This window comes from Phalangium opilio, unplaced genomic scaffold, assembly GCF_054372755.1.
Source record: "Phalangium opilio isolate 3A_F unplaced genomic scaffold, DU_Popi_V2 ptg000082l_1, whole genome shotgun sequence".
NCBI classification, from domain to species: domain Eukaryota; kingdom Metazoa; phylum Arthropoda; class Arachnida; order Opiliones; family Phalangiidae; genus Phalangium; species Phalangium opilio.
Window position 1 is genome coordinate 8457867 of NW_028324189.1, and position 24474 is coordinate 8482340.

General features: G+C 37.8%; 2 protein-coding genes and 2 long non-coding RNA genes across 7 annotated transcripts in view; 2 read left to right on the plus strand and 2 right to left on the minus strand.

The window, feature by feature from the left end:
* LOC149651421 (uncharacterized) overlaps window positions 1–24474 on the plus strand; it is a 172791-nt gene that overhangs the window by 3037 nt on the left and 145280 nt on the right. Inside the window, exons 2-3 of one of the 4 annotated variants that reach the window (XR_016371202.1) lie at window positions 7–931; window positions 1054–2001. The exons of 2 other annotated variants lie outside the window; for them this stretch is intronic. Coding sequence is in view for 1 of the 2 variants with exons in the window: in XM_089848362.1 (XP_089704488.1) it covers window positions 7–249 (243 nt within the window). In the remaining variant the exon portion in view is untranslated. Of the gene's footprint in view, window positions 1–6; window positions 2002–24474 lie in introns of those variants that run through there. One more of the 4 variants, XM_089848362.1, reaches the window with a different exon arrangement.
* On the minus strand, window positions 631–2369 carry LOC149651422 (uncharacterized). Its single transcript, XR_016371211.1, has 2 exons — window positions 2090–2369; window positions 631–1117 (listed from the first exon to the last, which is right to left on the minus strand). It is a non-coding gene; the product is annotated as an uncharacterized LOC149651422 (long non-coding RNA).
* Window positions 3678–9237, minus strand: LOC149651423 (uncharacterized). The gene is made up of 4 exons (XR_016371215.1): window positions 9096–9237; window positions 4737–4811; window positions 4462–4527; window positions 3678–3801 (listed from the first exon to the last, which is right to left on the minus strand). It is a non-coding gene; the product is annotated as an uncharacterized LOC149651423 (long non-coding RNA).
* The window catches only part of LOC149651424 (NACHT and WD repeat domain-containing protein 2), a 52255-nt gene continuing 34766 nt past the window's right edge, over window positions 6986–24474 (plus strand). The window contains exons 1-8 of the mRNA XM_089848315.1: window positions 6986–7154; window positions 8781–8982; window positions 9098–9365; window positions 10181–10355; window positions 12394–12593; window positions 12668–13028; window positions 13442–13888; window positions 19095–19435. Coding sequence (XP_089704441.1) covers window positions 8933–8982; window positions 9098–9365; window positions 10181–10355; window positions 12394–12593; window positions 12668–13028; window positions 13442–13888; window positions 19095–19435 — 1842 coding nt within the window. The 5' untranslated portion in view covers window positions 6986–7154; window positions 8781–8932. The remainder of the gene's footprint in view (window positions 7155–8780; window positions 8983–9097; window positions 9366–10180; window positions 10356–12393; window positions 12594–12667; window positions 13029–13441; window positions 13889–19094; window positions 19436–24474) is intronic.

The window sequence follows — 24474 nt, forward strand, 5'->3', positions numbered from 1 at the left end:
GCGCAGGAAGAAGTGGACGTCTGCAAGTGGACTTTCATTGGAAATCCCATGCTAAGGACTTCTAACATCGAGTGGAGGACATCTATCACCGAGTGGAGGACATCTAACATCGAGTGGAGGACTTCTATCATCGAGTGGAGGACTTCTATCATCGAGTGGAGGACTTCTATCATCGAGTGGACTTTCATTGGAAATCCCATGCTAAGGACGAAGTTTCCTGGTTTTTGGGGGCTCCACAGCGGGCCTTAGTTTAAATTTAATAATTCCCGAGTTGAACAGGGACTTGTTAAATTTAAATTGGGCTCGCAAGGCTTACTTTGGGGGTGGTAGCTTAAGTTTAAAATTTAAGTTTCGATATTGGGGAAGGAACAGAAATAGTCGAAACACACTTAGGGTAGTTTTTTTGACCTTTTTTATGCTTTTTTATTGTTTTTTTAAAAAATTTTTCATTTTTTAATAAATTTTTCATTAAAAAAATTTTTTTTTGTAAAAAAATTGTTTTTTAATGTATTTTTTCACTTGTTTTTAAGTAAAAAGCTTAAAAAAGGGGTCAAAAAATGCCCCTAAGTCCCGATTAAAAAAAATTGAAACCAAGTCTAGTATCATAAAATTTCAAAGAAAAGAAAGAACGAGGTTTAAGGCAAAATTTATTCAATAGAAAACAAAAAAAACCAAAGTGTTTACAAAAATTTCGCACAAAAAAATTATTAAAGTGTTCAGTAAGTTAAAGTTTCAACGCAAAATAAAAACAAAGTAGTTACAAATAAAATTAACAAGCAAAAAATTAAATTAAGTAATTGCACGTAAAATTTGCAAGTAAATAGATGCATTTTGTGTCTTCTAGGTTCGATCATCTTCTCCGTATCTTTGAGGCAGGCGCTGAGAGAGATAGCAAGTCCAGAATACATCATGTAACGTAAATCCAGCAAAGGTCATCGGGAAGGATACGTCTCGGAATGACCAGCGACAGAAAAATCCAAGAATATCAGGAGGTCGTCGGGAAGGATACGTCTCGGAATGACCAGCGACAGAAAAATCCAAGAATATCAGGAGGTGGTCGGGAAGGATACGTCTCGGAATGACCAGCGACAGAAAAATCCAAGAATATCAGCCGAATCTTTAAATGAAAACATATTAATAACACATCTTAAGCTATTGCCTACTTTTGGGCCAAACAACATAATCTCTTAGATTTAAATAATTTAAGGAAACCGACTACTTAATTAAAAAACTGGCTACCAAATTTAGAGAGACAAACTACCACCAATTAACTGCCACCCCAAATGAAAGAAAGGTTCTGGCTAACTAATTATTTCCCATAATTGCTAAGAAAATAGTTTTAGAAAAAAATTCCATTTATTTTAAATAAAAACGTATATGGGTAATTAAATTAAAGAAAGGTTCGACTACCGGGATTCCCACCCTGAATTAAATAAATACTCTGGCTAACTAATCATTCCCCATAATTGTAAAGAAAATGATCTTAGAAAAAATCTGCCATTTATTTTAAATTAAAACTGTTCCAACATAATCCATAAATAAAAACGAAGTTAAATGGGACAAGGCTTAGCTCAGGTTAACCTCGTGCTATAAAATTATCTTGGCGGGACTTGATTCTCGAAAATCTGTTACATTATCTCTAAATTAATTGCGTTCCCCGATTACTAGTTTAAAATAATAATTGCCCTTTAACGTATTTTAGGAAAACCTACTATTTATTTATTTTAAAACTATTCCCACAGACAGACCACGTAAATAACTACAGTTTAAATGGGACAAGGCTTAGGGTAACAGTCCTCGTGTCCTAATTTTCTCTCGCGGGGCCTGATTTCCGAAAATCTGTCGCGTTATCTCTAAATTAATTACGTACCCAGTTTAATAGCTTATAATAATAGCCCCTAAACAAATTATTAAGGGATTCTCTCTTTCCAACATCTCGTTGTAAAATTTTATTTATAGTACTTGATTTTTAATAAATAAATATAATTCACTAACATTTAACAATGCCTAATTAATTTAAATACTTGAAATAAAATAAATAATTTAAGGGGAGCTAGATGAGTTTGGATTATTGTAAAGTTAGGCTTACGGACTGTTAAAGCACCACGAGGCGAAGCAATGGCTGCCAAGTATGTTGAAGAGCTTGGAATTCAGCTTGCATCCTCGGGAAAAATGATCAACGAAATGGCGGAACGATCAACTTCAAAAGCCGGGGTCACGATCAGCTGAGCGAGAATGGTTTTTTCAAGCGACTTTCCTCGTCGGCTTCCAGGCAACGAATGAACCGGCTGGCCCATAACTTCCAACTAGGAAGTAAATTTCCAACGTCAGCTGAGCGGGAAAAAGTTTCCGAAGTGACCTCCGCAGCGGCTTCGAGGCAAAGAACGAGTCGAGTTCGTCTGTAACTTCGAGCTACGAAGAAAATTTCCTACGTCATATGCGCGGACTCGGGTGTGCCATATCTCAGGCGCGAAATTCAAATAACTGAACACTGCTAGGCCTAAATGAATGAACGCCAGGCCTACTTGAATGAACCTATTATAAACATCTGATCGTTATAACGTGTGGAGACGTCACAAATCGAATTACCCCCGTGACGTCACAAGTCAATTACCCCCGTGACGTCACAAGTCAATCACCCCCGTGACGTCATAGGTCACGTGACCTGTGACGTCACAAGTCAATCACCCCCGTGACGTCATAGGTCACGTGACCGAATATGACGTCAGGTCACGTGATCTGATATGTCATGGCACGTGATCTGATATGTCATGGCACGTGATCGGATATGACGTCATGTCACGTGACCGGATATGATTAATCAGTTCACTACCACACACATTAACAAACACTTTTAAGTAACCAGCACTAGTTAAAGTAAATACTTTAAGCATTAGTTTGTGCAGTTTTGCGTTGCTGCTATGTCACGCTTCATTCATTATAACTTTGATACCGTATTCAAAATTTTCATTGGATAAAATCATTAATTCTGTTTAAGTGTGTGTCAGGTCAACTAGTTTGATTCACCTTTCTAATATTTTGAGAAAGCACTTAAATCATACTTTAACTATAATTAGTAAGCTTACAACTAAAAATAGATTTATCAGGCAGACTTATGAATATTAATGTAATATTTTATTTCGAAATATATTCCATTTGATACATTCGGATTTATTGAAAATTAATAATTTAAATACTTTTCAAAAATGTGTAATCATTCATTATAACTTTGGTTAAAGTCATTTATTCTGTTTATTATTCGACTCCTCTGTTATGTTTAATATACTTTAACCAGCAGCAAGGGCACCCGGTGTTTCCCGTCGGTGTTTGCTCTCCTGCTCATCAAACTTGAGATTGGCATGGCACCGTGGGATGAATTCTATAACCCACAAACCTCGTCTTGACGTGGGACACAAATCCGCAAGCGCTCCTTGGCAAATAGTTAAGCGCTTATAGAGTAATGATGGAAACCATTTATCGCGTTTGTGATTCGTTTTAATAACCTTTTTCCAAATGTTCTGATGTTGGGATTGGGAAGAATCATGCAAAAATTACCCCGCTTTGTGGTACACTTTTCTCGAAAATAAATATTTACTTTTGCTTATATTCAGAGGGTACCAATCAAGTTTCAATAACAAATTAGTAAGCTTATAAATAGAAATAATTTTATCAAATAATATTTTATAAATATTAATATTTATTTAATAATAATATTTTCATTTTGAAATATATTTCATTGATACATTAGATTTTATTAAAAAGATTAATAATGAAAATAATAAAAATATTTGAGTCCAGGTACTGAAAATAATAAGAAAGCTTCAATTATTAACAAATTTTAATCGACTTAGAATTAAATTCCACTGTTTTCCCACGCTAATACCCTACTGAGCATTACGGTGAAAAACGAGGTTGTTAGGATGGAAAAGCAGGGTATTTGAGTGGTAAAAGGTAGCATTATGCTTTTGCGTCCAGATAGGAAGTGCGTAAAGTCACCGAGGACAGAATGCGCGAGCGGTTAACATCTCGGTGACACTACAAACTACTTCAATCTCACTGTATTGTCGAGGGTTCCGACATTTACACGAAATCTCGTAAGCTTCTCGCGAAATCCTTGAAGAAATCAATAAATCATGAAATCTTCGGCGAAATCACGAAGAAATCACAAAATTCTTGGTGAAATCAAAGAAGAAACCAAGAATTCTTTGGTGAAATCGCGAAATCAAATAAGAAATCACGAAAACTTTGGCTAAATCACTAAATCCAAGAAGAAATCACCAAATATTTGCGCAATCACGAAATATTTGGCGAAATCACGAAATATTTGGCGAAATCACGAAATATTTGGCGAAATCACGAAATTCCGTAAGCTTATTTTTTTTGGGGGGGAATGTCGGACCCCTCGTATATTCTACTTGGTAGGCCTCAAAACATAAACATTTATAGCTTAGAAATAAATACCAATATGGCGGCAAGGAATTGAGTAACGCCGGAATTTCCAGGTACGTTTGAAACAATACCAAACACCTGCAATTATAATAAATAAATAAATTAGTTCATCCATGATAGAACTGAGCAGAAATGTTCAATTAATTTGCTTGAATCGGCAAATAATGCGTCAACACGAAAGATTTGATTAAACAAACAAATCAAAAATTTCTAATACTTTAACATAATTGAGAAGTATTTCTACTGAAAGCTTATGTAGAGTTGAGAATATGTAAATCGAGTCTTACCTTCCATGATGCAAAGAAGATGGGGCGGACGAAGAGAAACGTCCAAACCACGGGTCCCGTCTCTTTAGATGGTCACTGAAAGGACATGTAAGGGATCAAAATTAAACACTTACGCCAGTCTTTTCACAAAATAAATAAAGTAATACATTTTTTAATTAATTTTTGGGACCCTTTTACTAACTGAAAGAGCCTACCTTCCTCAATACATAGATATTAACAGAAGGGGATAATAGAAGAAGGATGACACTCTGTATCCTCTTAATATTTTAGTTATGTAACGTCATTTTTCCCAGGCTCACCTTTTTTTTAGCTTCATCGCTCGTCACACTTGAGGTGAATTCTATAACTCTTTGGCACTAAATCCCCAGCAATAAACCCAAAAACCTCGTCTTGGGTTGGGACAAAAATCGACAAGCGCGTCTTGCCAAATAGTTAAACGCTAAAAGAGTTATGATGAGGGAACTATTTATCGCGTATGTGATTCGGTTTAGTAACCTAACCTTGCTCCAAATGCTCCGATGTTGGGAAGAATGACTTTACACTTACCCCGCTTTGTGCTTGTACACTTCTCTCGAAGAGAAGTATTGTACACTTCTGATATTAATAATCTAGCCCTAGATTAGGCGGGAATAAAACATAATAACGCCCTGGTCCTTGTGGAAGGATGGTCCCTTAAGAATATACTCATAAAAGAATTAAATCTTTCGTACATGACGCCAGTAAGTACGTCATTATGACGTCAGTACCATTCTATTTGACCCCGTGTTTAAATAACATGGCGACAAACGTTAAAATATTATTAATGATTGTATTATAATTTCAAAGAGATAATGAAGTATTATTTGCGCTTTAGTATCCCTTTATTTTAAATTGACAATTTCGTGCTAAAGATGCTATGTTTAAAGGGCTAATATCATTCTATAAAATTTTAACAATCATTAAATTTTAATTTAGTGACGAACAACAATTTCCAAAGACTTCAAAGGGATTTTTAAAGGGATTTCGGAGGCGCTGCACGCGCTAGGGGGAAAGTTCTATCAGGAGTTCATAATAACCCCCCTTCGGGGGGGAAGTACGAAACTGGTTAAAAAGCCCGTAACAACAAAGTTTCGCCGTAAAGCTCAGCGGATTTATACACCGCTTAACTCCCAAAGAAATAGTTACCCCAATGTTTAGCGCCCACGCGCATTAATTTCCCATATTCCGGGCTAGCACTATTTTTATCTTGCGATTTTGGGAGCGAAAATGGCTCGCGAGTCGCGTTTCACGTCTGTCGGCACGGCGCGCGGGCAGCCGCGGTGTACATTAAGCCTTGGCTAAGAAGTTGGCTTTGTGATGGTTTCTAGTTTTCAACAAAACATTTAAACGATAGTCATTATTGTTTTCTTGTGATATGTGTGAGAATTCCGTGGTTAAATTAAAACGGTATGGACAAATTGATTCCCAGTATCTTTAATATAAGAATTCCATCGTGTTTCTACGTCCACATACTCGCCATTTTTCTTTTAACGACGGAGATCCCTGCCAAGTTTTGGAACGAAAACCAAGGAGTATAGATACTACTACAATCTACTGTAAAGTTGTATGTCCATCAACAGGCTAGTCCTTTATATGCGCAACGACAAAATCTTGTTGTTCGCGATTTTTACCATTAGCTCTATGGCAAGTTTCGTACTTCCCCCCGAAGGGGGGTTATTATGAACTCCTGGTTCTATCTATTCCCCATCCTACAGGCTGTCAGAGGTTTCCTTTAGTCAGTGCGTATCCACCCACGACCTCCCGAAAGGCTATCAATGAGCGTCTTCCCCTACCCCCTCCTCAGGAGACCCGTTATTTTGCTCGGATTGCCTACTGCCACAATACTAGCTTTGTCAACACTGTCAACTAAGAGTGACGACGCTAATGTAGCCTCACAATCGATAAAAACACCGCCTCAAGGTTCCCGAGATAGTTTCATACTATCCTTCTAAACAAACAGTATAATAAACCTATCTTAGTAGGAACACTAGGGTTTCATCCTAAGACTACAATGGGTCTAACAGGCATTTATTTCAAACCTATACTTATTTCAAAGGCTTAGAAAATTTAAAAACAACAAGGTTAAGCCTAAATAATCTAAAAACTACGCGTTTACGAGATTTATTTCCATTTCTAAAGACATAAAGACGATTTAGTTGTATTTCAAAGTACAGCGCCTCACTAGCGCGCATGCCCCATGAAATTTTAAACTCCGAGCGTAGTATCGCTTAGTAGCTACTGTTTCCTACTGTCAAAGATGGCGGGGTGTGGTTTGATAGCGGTTTACGGTCTAAACCAATTTTTACACCGATTCATCGTGTAACTTCACGGATTTCTGATATTTCGGCCCTGAATTTAAGGGTTTCTGAATCATCAAGGACGAGTTTTGAGTCATTGCAGGTAAGCTACATCCTTTTTTATAGGGGCTAAATCATGGTTAGGTTAGAATTCATCCTTGGAGTTTGGTACCGTTACCCTCTCTCGTAAGAGAATATCATGAGAAGTTTTTTTTTCGTACTACAGTGCAGACCTTCAAAAACCGGCTTTTTGGCCCTGGCATTTGTTTTTTATCTTTTTTGCTTCTTCTTATTTGTTGTTTTTGAAATGGTTAAATAACATTGCGTAAAAATCAGCTGTACGAATGATAATAGATTATCGTTGCTTAAGCCTAATTCTGTTCTGATAATTGTAAATAGTTTTTAACAAAATATCGTTCAGAAATAATTAAATAAATCACAACCTTTAGGCTAATTATTATTTCTAAAACCAATTAAATGTATTAGGCTTAATAGTTATTATTGTTTTTATTCATTAAAATTTAATTTAATTAAATTAAAGTTATTTAATTTTAGTTGCATTTTATATTTTTTACTAGCGGTATTTAAAGGGTTAAATTAAATGTTTGCTAGATACCACATCTTTAAATCAAATTAGAGACAGGAGTCCATTCGTTAGAAGTAATAAAAACATATCTTTTTGGAGGAACTTGAGGAGTAGTGTATATAAAACAAAATCTCAGCCTCTATTTACAAAATTAAACAATTACTTCTAATTACTTGACTTCCAATTATGCAAATTATGTCGCTTAACCTAAAGTTGTGAAGACGACAATGGAGGGGGGGAGGAGAATATCTTTGCCCCAAGGCTTTAGTTTTTAAGAGTTAGCAATGTAACTCTGGTTAATTTAACCACAACCTGTTTACAATTTAAATGAATTTATTTCGGTTTTAAAAAATAAAATTAGACATTGGATTTGAAAGAGGAGAGAAGGAAGCATCGCGGAAAGAATAGGTTATAGTGTTAGGCTTAAGGAGGCCCCGGGATTTGACGAGAATGACGTCATTCGGGATCGTTTGACGTCAACGGCGTCACGAATCAAAGGGCTGGGATCTCTCCCCCCTATCTTGTAGTCTTCCCGAAGACACACGTGCTGGCTGCATTTTTACTCTTAGACTTTTAACCTCCGGAATAAGTCCATTCCTTTACACGAAATACGAAATACGATCGTTGGATTATTTATAATTATTAGAAATATTTAATTCGATACCTTAATTAATAAGTGAATGCATTAATTAATTTGGTTTCGGTAAATTAAAGTTTCAAAATTCGCTGTTGTTTCTTGGTCTTTTTGTTATTTATATTTGAGTTATTTTTAAAATAATATTTCTTTTTGTCGTTTTTTTCAAATAATAAAGGTTTCATTTTATTTTGTTATTTATTTTTGTGTATTTTCTTTATAAGTTCAATTTGCGCGCTTTTTAAAATGACCAACTTCAATCGAACTAATAAGCAGGGTGTAAAAATTCGCCGTTGACCAAACTAAATACGTCTTCGAAATTCTAAAGCATTGGTACTAAAACTTGCGTGAACTACTACGTTTCCACCCTGTATAGTTTGAACCCGTCTACCCCTCAAAATAAAACCGCTTCCCATTATCATTGAATTCCTTTCAAATACAGTTGTTACTAATTACTTCTCATTAATGTTTAATAAGATTACGTATGTTTTGTAATTTATCCTGTACAGGGTGGTAATATAGTCTATAAGGAGTTGTGAGTGAAACTGACGCTCACGCTATGAGCCGCGTTATGACAGACAGACAGATTGTGGAGCCGCGCTAGATGTTAAGGCCCCTATCCCGAAAGGACGGGAGATTCTGACAAGTTAACAGGGGTGCCATGGGGAGTAGTTGCTCCTCGGCGCAAAAAAAGAAAGATAAAAATAAAGGGTAAGTTACGATTAATTAATTTAATTATGTCCATTATTGTAATCAGAAACCCTTCAGGGATGTTTAACTAAGTGACTCTCTAAAAGAGTTTATTTTTTTCGTTTCTCGCTTACAGTTTAACAGTTCCCGATGATCAGAGGAGACAATCCGTTTTGTCAACTGATAGCCTTCCATACGGAAAAGGTTCGCCTCCGACGGAACGCAAGAAATCCGATGGAAATCGCAAGAGGAACTCGGGGGGCGCCCAAGAGACGCCGGCGCAGTCCAATCAACCGCCCCACAAGGCCACCACAACTTCGACTGCCAAACCGGAAACGACCGAGCATACCGCCTCTTCATCTCCTTCCGGAATAACTATTACACCTAACAGCGCCACTGTCGGGGTAAGTACGCTCTACTAGCAACCCCTAACTATATTCTTACCATTAGGCTTATCTCCAGAAAATAGGCCCAACTCTTTGAATAAATGTCAATTAAGCCTTGGTACAGTTAGGCTTATTTAAATTTTACACCTAACACCGCCACTGTCGGGGTACGCTCTACTTGCAACCCCTAACTGAATTCTTACCATTAGGCTTATCAAACTGAAAATAGGCCTAACTCTTTAAATATCAATTAAGCCTTGGGAAAGTTAGGCTTAATTACTTTAACTATTACACCTAACAGCGCCACTGTCCGGCTCAGTATGCTCTACTTGCAACCCCTTAACTAAATTCTTACCATTAGGCTTATCTCATGAAAATAGGCCTAACTCTTTTAATGTCAATTAAGCCTTGGTACAGTTAGGCTTAAGTGCTTTGCGAAGTTATGTCTACTGTCTACAGAAATGATTTTAGGCACTAGAAATTAGGCCTACAAGCTAGCTTTGGTCCGGCATTGGACAGAGAAGTCTTGGTTGAGGAAATGATGATTTTTAACATAAGTTTATATGATATGTGCCATAAGTATGACACTTCCTATATTTCGGAAGGCTATAGAACGACAAGCGAGAATTCACAACACTCGGTTAGTTTTGCAGTCCATCTTTCTATATTTAGCCTGTACTAAGCCTTTGACAGCGCCTGACCAAGTGTCGCTTTAAGAGAATCTATGACGTTTCACCTACGTCACTCGATGTGACAAACTTATGGAACTTATCTTATGAACTGATGTTTTATTTACGTAATTTGACATTTCTCCGTGACCTTTTAACCCTTAGGATGGCACACCACGGTTCAAGGTCGACGCTACTACGGACGAAGCTCAAGGCCTTCCTAACCTATCACAATACCCTGAGACGGTGCTCGATTTGTTGATGGGAAATGTCAGAAACGCGACTGCAACAACGACATCTGTCAGAGAAATATCCATTTACATCTGCGCCAGTTATAAAGGTTAGTAGTTTAATTAATTATTCATTCATTTATAAAAAGACAAACGTTAAGAAGGCTTAATTAACCACGACAATGTTAATTCAATGGCCCCTGTAGAAGTGTTGCAACCTCTATGCACCTGTGCTAAAGTAGAAGAAAACTATAGCAATTATTTTTTATTTATTTTTTTCAAGTAAATATAGGCCTACTAAACTTATATAAATTGTTAGTTTAATGATATTAATTAAAAGTGAAGTTAGTAATAGTTAACATAGTAATAGTTTAAACTTTATTAAATTAAAATTCCCATAAGATTTAATTACCCATCTTAGAAACAGCCATCTTCCTTCTTTGAACGCGAATCTGATTCTTAATAAAACTGCAACCGAGGGGCTAATCACTGTCTAGTTCTCTGTAGACTGATTACGGATTACGTATAATAATTTCAGCACTGTCAAAGGCCAGGGCTTTTAAAGATTACGCGTTATCACTTTAGTACAGTTAAAGGTACAGCGGTGTACACCGATTACACAGAGTGACCGGCCCCTCGACTGCAACTGAATGCGATCGATTTATTGAATCAAAACGAGAAAACCCGATACTAAATCAACCATAATTTATATACATAAAAAATTGTTTAAAATGTAGGCTATAGATCCTCCTTTTTTTAAAAACTCCTAAGCCTTAAACGCGATAAAACTTAAATTAAAATTAGACTTGCTAAAGTTGCCGATATTGATACAAGATGGCGGTAGGTTTCCTAGAATCGCGGCAAGTCCGTAATCCAAGAAAATCTTTAGGATATCCTAAATTCTGGGCGGGTCAAAATATATTCCGCGAAGCTTGTTCTTAAACCTGAGCATCCACAGAAATCAATAAATGACCCCCTTCTAGCCCCTCCCCCCGGAAATGAATTCATCAATTCTCCCACGAATCTAGATTATATTTTTCTAGATAATATAACCTTTTCCATGATTCCATGACTAGAAAAGGGTTAAAGTAAATTCTTACATCAGTACGTTCCATATTTAAACCATAGCCCACTCGATCCGCGCTCGCTCAGTCGCTCTATAGCGCGAGGAGCTTGCGTCATGATGCGCGTGATCGAGTGGGCTATGTTTAAAAAAAGTGCATAATCATAAAAATCGGCGGCAGACGCAGTCTATAAAAAAGAGCGCGCTTCCAAGATCACGTGCACTTTTAAACGGGGATGTTGGAGGAGGGGGGTAGGCAAAGGAATGTTACCTAAAGCGAAAGTTAGGTTTATCGTGCTACTATCCCTTTAAGGTACAAATGTTAAAATATTGCCATCCTCTTCCAGAGATGTAGAAGGATCAAACAGTATCTTAAGGGAGACGAGGCAAAGCATGATGGGATAGGAAAGGGTAATAATAAGGAGTTGTTGTTGCTGTAACTTCAATGTGTGTGGGAGAAGTTAAGGGGCTAATCTATTTATTGTCGACCGTGTTAATAAGCTTACTTATTAGCGGCGGCGCGAGTCGAGTACGACGTGATAAAGGCAATCCGAGTTTTAACGTAAACACTAATAAATACAGAGGGATGACTTGACTTGTAAGGGAAGGGATGGATACCTAGCCTTAGGCCAATTGCTTTTCCCATATCCCATTTATAAGCTGGAAGCCGCTTAAATTGAACCCCTTTTTACCTTTTAAGATTTGTTGAGTAACGTATCGCTTAATCGTGTATCATTTTAATTAATCTAAGGTTTTTTAGCTTTTCGCGCTTGCATGAAAGAGGTTAAAAGTGTTTAAGGAGACTCGGTACGGCTGGCTGGAGGGCTTTTTCGCGTGCCCATTTCGCAAATTTTATAATTTCTAGTGCTGTAAACAAACAAACAATTATTTACTTCATTTTGGAGAATAAGATATTAAATATTTAAACTCTTAAAACAACATTAACTTATATCTATATCTATATAAATCAAAGTCCTGACTGACTGATAATCAACGCCCAGCCCAAACCGCTTGCCCTAGAACGATGAAAATTTGCAGGACCGTTACTCATAACATAACATCTCTATTATCTTACCATCGTTCAGATACTGAGGTTGAACGAGAGGCATTGACGGAAAAGGTCTTCCCTGAATTAAGGCTTCATTGCGCCAATAAAGGTTACGAGTTACGATTAGTTGATTTACATTGGGGTCACATTGGTCCTTATCTGGATGAACATGGATATCGTTTCATCTGCTTGAATACCTTACAAGAGCTAAAGGATAGGGGAGCCCTACTTATCTTGGTAAGCCAAGAAAGGACTTGTATATCAATTATTTCCAACTCGTTTTGAGACATTTCTTTCTTGGCAACCTTAAGGTACTGTTAAACGATGGTTCGGATCAATTGACCTTGCCTCCTAGACGCGTTTCCGCTAAGGACTTGGAACAAGCTCTCGTTGCCCTTGAGGAATTAGACCATGAAGGGGACAGTAACAAAGAGGGCAGGGAAGCCTTGCTCAAATGGTACGGAAATGATGAAAATGCGGTCCCGAAATCGGGCGAAGGAGGACCAGTATACGTTCTCAGACCAATTAGAAACCATTTGCCAAATATCGTCTCCAATTTCGAGGACGAGAGACAAGTGGCCAGAGAAACGTGGGCAGCGGAATCGAGGTTGTTGGTCAATACACTCAAGAAGGTCTTCAGCGAGGAACAAAGGGCTCTGTACTTTTCTTCAGGTATGTTCAGTATTTACCATTTAAGCCTAACTCTTTGTACAGGGTTCGTACTGAACCTGGATAAGTCAGGGATTTTGAAAATGGGGGGGGGGGGAGTCAGGGATTTTGAAAATGGGGGGAGGGGAGTCAGGGATTTTGAAAATGGGGGGAGGGGAGTCAGGGATTTTGAAAATGGGGGGAGGGGAGTCAGGAAGTTTTGAAAATGGGGGAGGGGAGTCAGGGATTTTGAAAATGGGGGGAGGGGAGTCAGGGATTTTGAAAATGGGGGGAGGGGAGTCAGGGATTTTGAAAATGGGGGAGGGGAGTCAGGGATTTTGAAAATGGGGGGAGGGGAGTCAGGGACTTTCAATATAAACATTTCGTCCAAACCCCCCTGTTGTAATCATCTCGTGTACCATTGATTATCTCAACAGTTTTCGAGGACGAGATCTCAAACTCGGTACTGGACGATCCTAAAATGTCTAAACGTTGTCTATGGTTTCAACGTACCTTCACACACATGCACATGGCTCACCCAACCCCGTCCGTTGAAGAAGAAGAAAGCCCCGAAACTCCGGGAGAAGGTCCTCAGGTCAAATCGGGAAATACACCACCACCTCCAGTCACTTCCGTTTTGGATCAAGTGGACGCCAATCGCGTCTCCTTAATGAAGGTCCGTTTGCAAGAACAATTAGCGGACAACCAAAAGATTGTCTTCAAAGTGAAATGGCGCAGGGGGAACCGAGTCTTCCCGGAAGAATTCCCTGACCATGAACAGTATATTCAGGATATGTGCGTCAAGGCGACTCAAGAGTTTAAAAAACTAATTGACGCTATGGTTGAAGAGGACTTCTTAGAGGAAGCTAAACAACCTTACAGGGGTAAGTACTTTACATTTGTACTTGGTTCTTTGCATGGGGAACGGGTGAAAGGTTGACAGATTTCAAACAATATTAGAATGTTCCAAGAATTATAAAATCAAAACCCTTATCCGACATTCTTTGTTGCACCATGAATGCATACAGCTAATTAGAATCATTGTTTAATTATTTTCACTCAACATATCAAGGCAGATATTGTGGGAAGAGCTGCTAGACTATTCATTAAATTATGTATGACGAATTTTACCTCGCGAATTAATAAACTATCTCGCTGTCTGACCTCGCGTTGCTACCTGACGCCATCAGAATTAAAGCCCGGCCCACAAAACCCGCATAGAAATTAACATATTATATATGGGTGCACGATGTTTCCTAGTAGCTGTATGCATTCCTGGTTGCACTGAAGACAGCTCTCTTAATTAGATAAGAGTACTAACTATAGAAATTCAATTTCACGCGTACGGTACTTGGTTCCGAATTCGCGCAAATCTACGCGATAAAATAGACAAGCTTCGTATTTATACAAAAGTTTAAAAAGAAAGTTGTTGTAGCAAAGTGTAGGCCTATAGCTATACGTTCCCTCAAGCATAAGTTTATAAGATATGTTCTTTCCATAAGTATGACACTACCTATACTTCGTAATACAAGAGACTGGCAGCTTGAGCTAGTTCGAGAACGACAAGCGAGAATTGCAGACTAGGTTAGATTCCTATTTAGTCTGTCTGATAGTACCAGAAGGGGATAATAGAAGAAGGATGACACTCTGTATCCTCTTAATGCTTTAGTAATGTAACGTCATTATTCCCAGGCTCACCCCTTTTAGTTTGCTTTCCCGCTCATCAAACTACAAATGGGCATCGCACCGTAAGGTGTATTCTATAGTTGTTTGGCACTAAATTCCCAGCAATCATCCCACAAACGTCGTCTTGACGTGGGACAAAATGCACAAGCGCGTCTTGCCAAATATTTAAGCGCTAATAGAGTAATGATGAGGGAACTATTTATCGGGTATGTGATTCGGTTTAGTAACCGTGCTCTAAATGTTCCGATGTTGGGAAGAGTGACGTTACACTTACCCCGCTTTGTGGTACACTTTTCTCAAAGAGAAGTATTATATACTTCTGATAGTACTTAGCCTTTGACAGCGCCCCGGTCACTAGGCGTCGCTTTACCTCGAATCTATGAGCTACGTTGTCACTTCATGACAAGCTCCAGTTTCTAAGTTACCAGTAACAAACTTAGGGCCAACATATCTTATGAACTTATGCCTCAAGTGATCTAGGAAAAAAACTAAGACTTTGTAGACTAAATTATCGAAGGTTAGGGTTAACGAGAAAAAGTCTATTAAAATATTCTAAGCACAAAGAGCTTGGGGTACACATACACACATACTCTTTTCTCTCTTTTGGAACTCCTCGATTTCCAACTTGCAAGAGGGCATAGGGTGATGGTGGTGGGGTTAGGGCCTAGTGATCGTTAATAGGCTAGGGAAGCCCTGAGTGTGTATACTATACCCCGTTTACCCGAACCCTGATATAGAACCCCCAAACACTCCGATTTCTAAAAAGACGATATCTCTTGCGAGCGAGCGCCACTGAAGGGTACCAAATTCAGATGCTTATCTAACGGTAATCGTTTTCCTATAAGAACTTTGGACCGTAACCCCACTCCACCTTCCTTCGCCCTCTTCCTCCCCCCTCGCGCTTAGTTTTCTTTTAATTCTAAGCCTTGGTTCGATCCCCCTTAACTAGATATTATACCACCGTCTTAGAATTGAGACATTGTTGTTACACTTACCATATTATTTCCTTCTGAAAGATACTGTGTAGAATTCATCTTGATTTTATCTCTAAAGATTACAAAAATATTTCGTCTGTCTATAACCAGGGTTAATACAAACCTGGAAAAGCTGTAAATGAAATGTCAGGGAATATAATTTTTGGATTAAAGGTGCAGGGAAAACTCGTTGTAATTTATAATATTCAGGGAAATTACTCCAAAAAACCATTCCAGCAGTTACTAGGTGATTTTGCACCTGGAAATATATGGGGAAAAAAAGCCTGAAAATATAGGGGGATAGAACCTGAAAATATGGGGGGGACCTGAAAATATGGGGGGGACCTGAAAATATAGGGGGATAGAACCTGCAAATATAGGGGGATAAAACCTGAAAATATAGGGGGATAGAACCTGAAAATATAGGGGGATAGAACCTGCAAATATAGGGGGATAGAACCTGCAAATATAGGGGGATAGAACCTGCAAATATAGGGGGATAGAACCTGCAAATATAGGGGGATAGAACCTGCAAATATAGGGGGATAGAACCTGCAAATATAGGGGGATAGAACCTGCAAATATAGGGGGATAGAACCTGCAAATATAGGGGGATAGAACCTGCAAATATAGGGGGATAGAACCTGCAAATATATGGGGATAGAACCTGAAAATATATGGGGATAGAACCTGCAAATATATGGGGATAGAACCTGAAAATATATGGGGATAGAACCTGAAAATATATGGGGATAGAACCTGAAAATATATGGGGATAGAACCTGAAAATATATGGGGATAGAACCTGAAAATATATGGGGATAGAACCTGAAAATATATGGGGATAGAACCTGCAAATATATGGGGATAGAACCTGAAAATATATGGGGATAGAACCTGAAAATATATGGGGATAGAACATGGAAATATGGGGATAGAACCTGAAGATATATGGGGATAGAACCTGAAGATATATGGGGATAGAACCTGAAGATATATGGGGATAGAACCTGAAAATATATGGGGACAGAACCTGAAAATAAATGGGGGGGAACCTGAAAACATTCAACACTTTATGACGTCATAACCATTTTCCATTCATTGGCCCAATTCACACGTTACCATTACTTTTAAATACAATTTGACCCATGAGAAATCAATCGCATATGCCTCAAATCAGACTGTCATAGAATTTTATTAACATTTCATTATCATATAGAAGATACGTGCTAAGTCATCACATCGGCAAGTGTTTGTAATTAAGAAATTGTCGACGCTTTTAAACGAATACTTAATTGCGCCGCATAATTTTCGTACTAATTCATGGCGACCCCTTAATAGATATCAGAAATATAGTTATTCGTTGGCAAGGCTCAATGTAAAACCTATGCAAATTTCCATAGAAATAAATAAATATAAATATAAATATTTTAAATATCACTGAAAATTAGGGGAGTGAATTTAGAATTTCGTTAAAATTACATATTATATTTTCAAAGCCTGACCTTTTAATAAGCTGGTATTCTAAATATTAAAATTAGAAATTTTGGCGGGAATTAGGGACCTACGTAGTCCGCAATTAATTGCAGACTTGCAGCAGCAGGGAAATATTCTTAAAATTTAATATGATTACGTAAACAAACGAGGGAGCAACAGAATCAAAAATTTTTAAAATTATGTTGGATTCGAAATTCAAAATTCTTCTTTTTCAATCAATTGTTTAAGAAAAAAATTGCACTGACCCTTCTCCCCTCCAAAAAAAAATGTAATTTTCTTGGTGACATCAGGGATAGATTTAAATTTAGAAGTAGGAATGGAGAACAGAGTAATGTGGGCGCGCGTCCCGGGGGGGGGGGGTATGAAAGAAGAGGCGGGTCATAGCGACAGAGGTAAAAAGGAATTACGTATTTTTCGCCAACCCCGTCAGCAACGTCATCAAAACGTAGTTTAAGTGAGCCAATAAGATAATTTAAACTTTTCGTTACGTATTGGAGTATTGGAGGGAGGGGCTCTATACTGGGCTATGAGTCGGACGGACTGAAGTGAATACTAACCGTTCTCCATTCCTACTTCTAAAATTAAATCTATCCCCGATGACATTAAATTTAACAAGTTATATAACCAACTAGCTTATTTAAGGGCTTGAAAATGTGTTTAATATTCTTAGGAATTGAGAAACAGACCCCGGTTTGAAAGAGAAAGAATAAAAAAAGAATATTACTAAATCTGCCAAAATTGTCAAGTGCTATAAAGAACCGTATCATTTATTAAAAAAAAATACCGTGAAATAAAAAAAAAACAAAATAGATATTGAAGAAGGGAGCTTTAAAATCGATTTTTCGAAGAAACGTTAACGTAAGTTCGACCCAGTTTGAGTTTGCAATATAAGCAAGTTTATTTTAATACTATATTTAGAAAAATATATTTATTTTTCTTTAAATAATTTATTTTAGAAATAAATAAATTTCAGGGAGAGTTAAGGGATACTACTATAACTAAATTTAGGCATTGCCTAAATCTAAATATTCATTGCTCGATATATTTGGGTTAAGCGAGTATGAATGCCTTTAAATATTGAATATTTGTAGTGAGATGAACTCTACGGGTAAAAAGAAAGCTTTTATCCGTTAAACGACGGACGCTTTCCTTCTACCACTTTATATTATCATTTAACAAATTGGAGCTACTACAGGGGAAGGCAGTAAACGTGTAATGAAAGTATCGTTGGTATTCTACGATAGTTACCTTTCTTTAGATGGCTTCCTATTTATTAGACGATCTGAAGGTCATTATAGACTGTGCGAAAGCTAGAAAAGAAAAGGCTTAATGCGCCCTTACAAGATGTTCCAAAAGTCCCCATTTGTAGCGCTCGCTTTAACTTGTTTAAAATATCACTAAATCGACTTTAAAGGAACTGTAAAGTTGGCATAGATCGGTGGGTAAAAACTATTTGAAATACGTCACGGGCACCACGTGACGCCAAGATACAATGACGTTGCACGGAGTGGGACTAAACACTTAATATTTTTTTTTCACGCGAGATTGCAGCGCCAATTCCGCGCGAAGTGGTGGGGTAGAAGTACTTTTCAAAATAAAACGAACTATAGAGAGATTTCAGATGGGATAGTAGTACGTCACACCCTCCCAAGTCTTACCGCTGTTCTGGTAGCCATATTGGGTGGTCTCAGCTTCATTCCCGCTTTAAACCCACCAATATGGCAGCGTAAATGATGTCACGAGACTCAGCTCCTCCCCCAACTGAAAGCTCTCTATAAGGTCTTCTTTGAACCACGCCTTTACTTAGTCACGTGACGTGCCTATGACGTATTTCAAATAATTTTTACCTCATACACCTCTTTATAGACCCTTTAAAGGTGCCTTCTCACCTATTCCTAATTCTTGAATTTTTTCGCTAATTATTTTTTACCAGGAATCGAAAGTTCGCTGTACCACGAACTTCTGCGTCAAACCACATTCTGCAAAATAGGAGCCGCTACATTTTTCCATCAAGAAGAATTACTAGAAATCATGAAAAGCTATATTACGGGTAACAATACTAACCCTTTGATACTACACGCACCAGCGGGAGGTGGAAAAACAGCCCTTCTATGCACCGTGGCCACTCGATGCGCTGATTGGCTACCCGATACCCCTGTCGTTTTCCGATTGGTCGGAGCCACACCGGACTCTATGACGCAAGAGCAGCTACTACGAAGCGTTTGCGAGCAATGTTGCGCGCTGTACGGCGAACATCCATCGGTCGCCTTTAAAGTAAGTACAGATTTAATTTATTTATAGATATATTCCGAAAGAGATAAAAGCAAACATCACAGGGGCGGTAAGGTCACCTTGGGTTATTTCCTTATAACGTAAAATGGCGGCCTATTGCCCCTGTTCGTTGGTTTCCCCGCCAGTAATTATTGTAAGTCCTTCCAAGAAGTGATATCTAGTTTATTAGGGAGAAGGTATAAATTCGCCACATTTCCAGCTTTATCTCCAGTCCAAACGTATAGTAGGTCCGGACTCAATCCCCGCCTCTAAATTACAACCAGCATCTCATTGGTTCTTGAAAACTCACGTCAGCGCGACGCGAATGACGAAAATTACAGTCATATTTTCCGACTGAGGAGAGGCAGCGAAATAGCCCGGCCTCCTTTTACGTCCCCCCTTTGTATTTTGAAAGGGGGACTGAGACTATGGCGCGCGAATACTTAGGCATCTTATAACTTCTCCCTAATAAACTAGATATCACTTTTTGGTCCTTCCAAAATGATTCTCGCGTATGGCGCTGGTTTTATACAAACCTTAAAAACAAATAGTAGAGTGTGTTACTATCCCTTTAAAAATCTACATTTAAACATGGTCGAGAAATTATAACGTAACTCATCGAAAATAACTCAAGAACTAACCCAAAAAAATAAAGGAATAAAATAAAATCAACTTTGTAAGGGATTTTGCTAAGTATTCAGTTATCGATAAAAATACTTCAAAGAAATATCAATTTTATTTGAGCTAATGAAGCCAAAGGCACTGTTAAGAATACGCGATTCGCTATAACTCCCGTTTCCCTCGTATTACTTCAATTTCAGAGAACAATAAACAAAATATATTCGACTCAGTTCATTTCCAAGTACCTAAACTATAGTACTCGCTCCAAAAAATCTTACATATCAAAAAAATATATATATCTTTTTTATCTTTGGAAATCGGGGTTATAGTTGAATTTAGGCTTAATATTACTATCTATCTAAGTTGATTTTACCAGTAAAGAACAAAGGAAAGTCAATTTAAGGTTAGAGTAAGGTTTTATCTTGGCTCTAAGTAAAGACCGAGCGATACATTGAATTTGAAAATAAAATAAAAATAAAACTAAAACTAAAAAAAATGTAAAAATTCTTAAAATGGATTCAAGGAAGACTATATGGGTATGGTTTTTGATATTCACCTTTTACGCTGGGTGGTTTTCCCTCGTAACTTTTCAATTGTGTCTCGCTGAGACACTGGATATTCGGGTATAAATCAAAACCCGACACCGTTTCATTCCCAGTTTGCTCTATGCTTAAAAACCTGAAGTTAAAATCTATACTATAAAAGAGGCGCTATAGTTTTCAGCGCAAATATTAAGTTTTTGCGCGCGACACTTTTGCGTAAGTCAAAATTTTGAGCTGGAAAACATATTAGGCTATATAAGGTGGGTCAGGAATGGAATACATGCAGTTAATTGGAATCATTGTAGCTTCATATATATCCCATGATTATTTCTACGTATTTTTTCTCATAATTCTGACGTATTTCTAACTGTGATTTCATTGGTTGGTAGCAACGCGAGGTCCTATGCGCAGCGAGATAGATCATTCGCGAGGTCCTAGGCGATAATAATCGTAATCCAGGAATTCCTTCAGTAATCATTGAAATTCACATAAAAATTCAGAAATCAGGTGTACAAAATTTTGACAAATGACTAGCCCCTCGGTCCTATGTCCAGCGAGATAGATAATTCACGAGCTATAATTCGTCATACATAATGATTAATCTAGGGCTGTTCACACAAACTCCGCACGTAGATACGTTGAGTTTTACTAATGAGTTTGTTTGACCCTTTTAAAGAGACTGAGTAAACCCAACCGAGATATTATACTTCCTAAAAGAATCACCCTGCGTGTATTTGTACATTTTGCAATCTAAGTGTGACTTTGAAACCATCTCATATTCTAAAGGAAGCTTGAAACGCGTCGACCTCCCACCAATGTCATATTGCCAATCTGATTTTTCAAACATATTCATATATATATGTGTGCGTATGTGTTGTAGAAATCAATACGACACAAACCAAAGCGTTTTGAGCGCGGGGAATTGTGGGAAGGAAAAAGAAAAAAAGATTTGAGATACTTTTGAAAGGTTAAAGGGGTTTTATATTGTATTTGCTTCGTCCCATTCGCAGAAATAACATTTACATAACCCGAACGAACGCTCTTCTTTTCCTTCGCTTCTAGACCAATTGCCCCCTAGCAACCTCTCCTTACACGCAAAAAGCTTTTATCTTAATGTTTTAGACGAGTAAACCCTACATAGATTCAATTTAAAGAGATACCATGATCAAAAGTCAATAATATGAACGAAAAACCTGGGTCTTCTTTTGGCTTTTACTTATTTCGTTATAGATTTATTTTATTTATTATATCTATGATAAACGTGAAAAAAAGCGCGAAAATCTATCCTTAATCTCTAGCACGTGGGTTTGACGTGACGTTACTCGCGCGAAATTTTAGATATTTGTGAACAAAATTAAGTCTGAGTGGAATTAAAATAGATGGTTTACATACATGAAGGATTCATACCATCCATTTACACCAGTTGGCCTGGCTAGCTGGTGGACAGGACAGAAACCCGTCTGTTGTCCGCCAGGTAGCCTGGTCTTCTGGTGTAAATGGTATGAATCCTCCATATGTGTAAACTATCTACAACAATAGACCTTAAACAGGGAGAGATTTAATTTGAGAAGTAGGAATGGAGAACAGAGTAATCTGGGCGCGCGTCGAAGTCCCGGAGGCGGGTCATAGCGACAGAGGTAAAAAGGAATTACGTATTTTTTGCCGTCCCCGTCAGCAACGTCATCAATACGTAGTTTAAGTGAGGCAATAAGATAATTTAAACTCTTCGTTACGTGTTGGAGGGAGGGGCTCTATACTGGGCTATGAGTCGGACTAAAGCTGTAAATACTAACCGTTCTCCATTCCTACTTCTAAAATAAAATCTATCCCTGCTATCTATATGCCGTTAAAAAATTAAAAAGCAAATATAATTAAGATTAAAAACCAAAGATGGTGAGTTAACCTATGCCCTAATACACAATATACAGGGTGTGAATGTTGATTTTAGGTGGTTTTTCCACATCCGTAAAAACAATTCTCGCCCGTACCGTTAAGTACCGCGCGTACCGCGATGGTATATAAAATGGAGAAAAGTGTACCGGAAAAAACTAATTGTTCACGGTCCAAAAAGTACTTAATTAAGTGTAGGCCGTGCAATGAAAGGAAGGATTCAAAGCCAACAGCTTCCAATTCTTACCCCAACCAAGTCTTACGAAGCGTAATAAGAATAAAAAGAGCATCGAGTATAACCTAAGGCTCAAAAACCTCGCTTACTCCTTCCTAGCTCTCCTTCGCGTGTCAGTATTTTGCTCAAAAAACCTTAAGGCTCAGTGCTCAGGAAAATGTTACGAGGAAATAATCTCCTAGAGCTGCCTAGTCTCGGACTCTCTCTCTCTCTCCCTCTATGAGGGAACAAACTTGATCCTTTCATGCATGGTTTTTTGGGTTTTTGCATTGAAAAGAATGCTAATTAATTGCTGTCTTGATCTTTACAATTAATGCCAATGATTAGAGAAAAAGACACAAAATCCAGAGTTTAAAATTAAGAAAATGAAGGATTAAAAAAATTAACGAATTTCTTCTAATTACTTTACGACCTTTGGTTAGAAGAATGTATCCAAGAATAACACATGGGTTTAAGGGTTTAAATATACTTTTTCAAGAGATTCCTAGTTTATTTTAATTTAGGATTGTTGTTTTAAAATGAGATATTTAGTTCCTGACTTTGCATTGCTCAAAACTTCCAAAAGAACCTTCGTTATAGCAAAGCCCAACTTAGAATTATACTTCAACTTCTAGGAGATTATTACGTATCTAAGCCTAACTTTGAGTTGCTCAAACGTCTCACGTAACTCAGCTAAACTTTAAATTGCTCAAACTTCTAGAATTAGGTTACATCACGTTAGCTAAGTTCAAACATCTCTTCTAGAAGAGTGTGAATTAGCTAAGCGTAAATTTGAGGTGCTCACGTATATAGCTATGCCTTACTTAGAATTGCTCAAACATGCAAAAGACTTACGTAGCTATGCCTTACTTATAATTGCTCAAACTTGTAAGAGACTTACGTAGCTATAGCTAAGCTACCTTTGAGTTGCTCAAACTTGCAAGAGACTTACGTAGCTATAGCTAAGCTACCTTTGAGTTGCTCAAACTTGCAAGAGACTTACGTAGCTATAGCTAAGCTACCTTTGAGTTGCTCAAACTTGCAAGAGACTTACGTAGCTATAGCTAAGCTACCTTTGAGTTGCTCAAACTTGCAAGAGACTTACGTAGCTATAGCTAAGCTACCTTTGAGTTGCTCAAACTTGCAAGAGACTTTCGTAGCTATAGCTAAGCTACCTTTGAGTTGCTCAAACTTGCAAGAGACTTTCGTAGCTATAGCTAAGCTACCTTTGAGTTGCTCAAACTTGCAAGAGACTTTCGTAGCTATAGCTAAGCTGCCTTTGAGTTGCTCAAACTTGCAAGAGACTTTCGTAGCTATAGCTAAGCTACCTTTGAGTTGCTCAAACTTGCAAGAGACTTTCGTAGCTATAGCTAAGCTACCTTTGAGTTGCTCAAACTTGCAAGAGACTTTCGTAGCTATAGCTAAGCTACCTTTGAGTTGCTCAAACTTGCAAGAGACTTTCGTAGCTATAGCTAAGCTACCTTTGAGTTGCTCAAACTTGCAAGAGACTTTCGTAGCTATAGCTAAGCTACCTTTGAGTTGCTCAAACTTGTAAGAGACTTTCGTAGCTATAGCTAAGCTACCTTTTAGTTGCTCAAACTTGCAAGAGACTTACCTAGATATGCCTTACTTACAATTGCTCAAACTTGCAAAAGACTGACGTAGCTATGCCTTACTTACAATTGCTCAAACTTGCAAAAGACTGACGTATCTATGCCTTACTTACAATTGCTCAAACTTGCAAAAGACTGACGTAGCCTTACTTAGAATTGCTC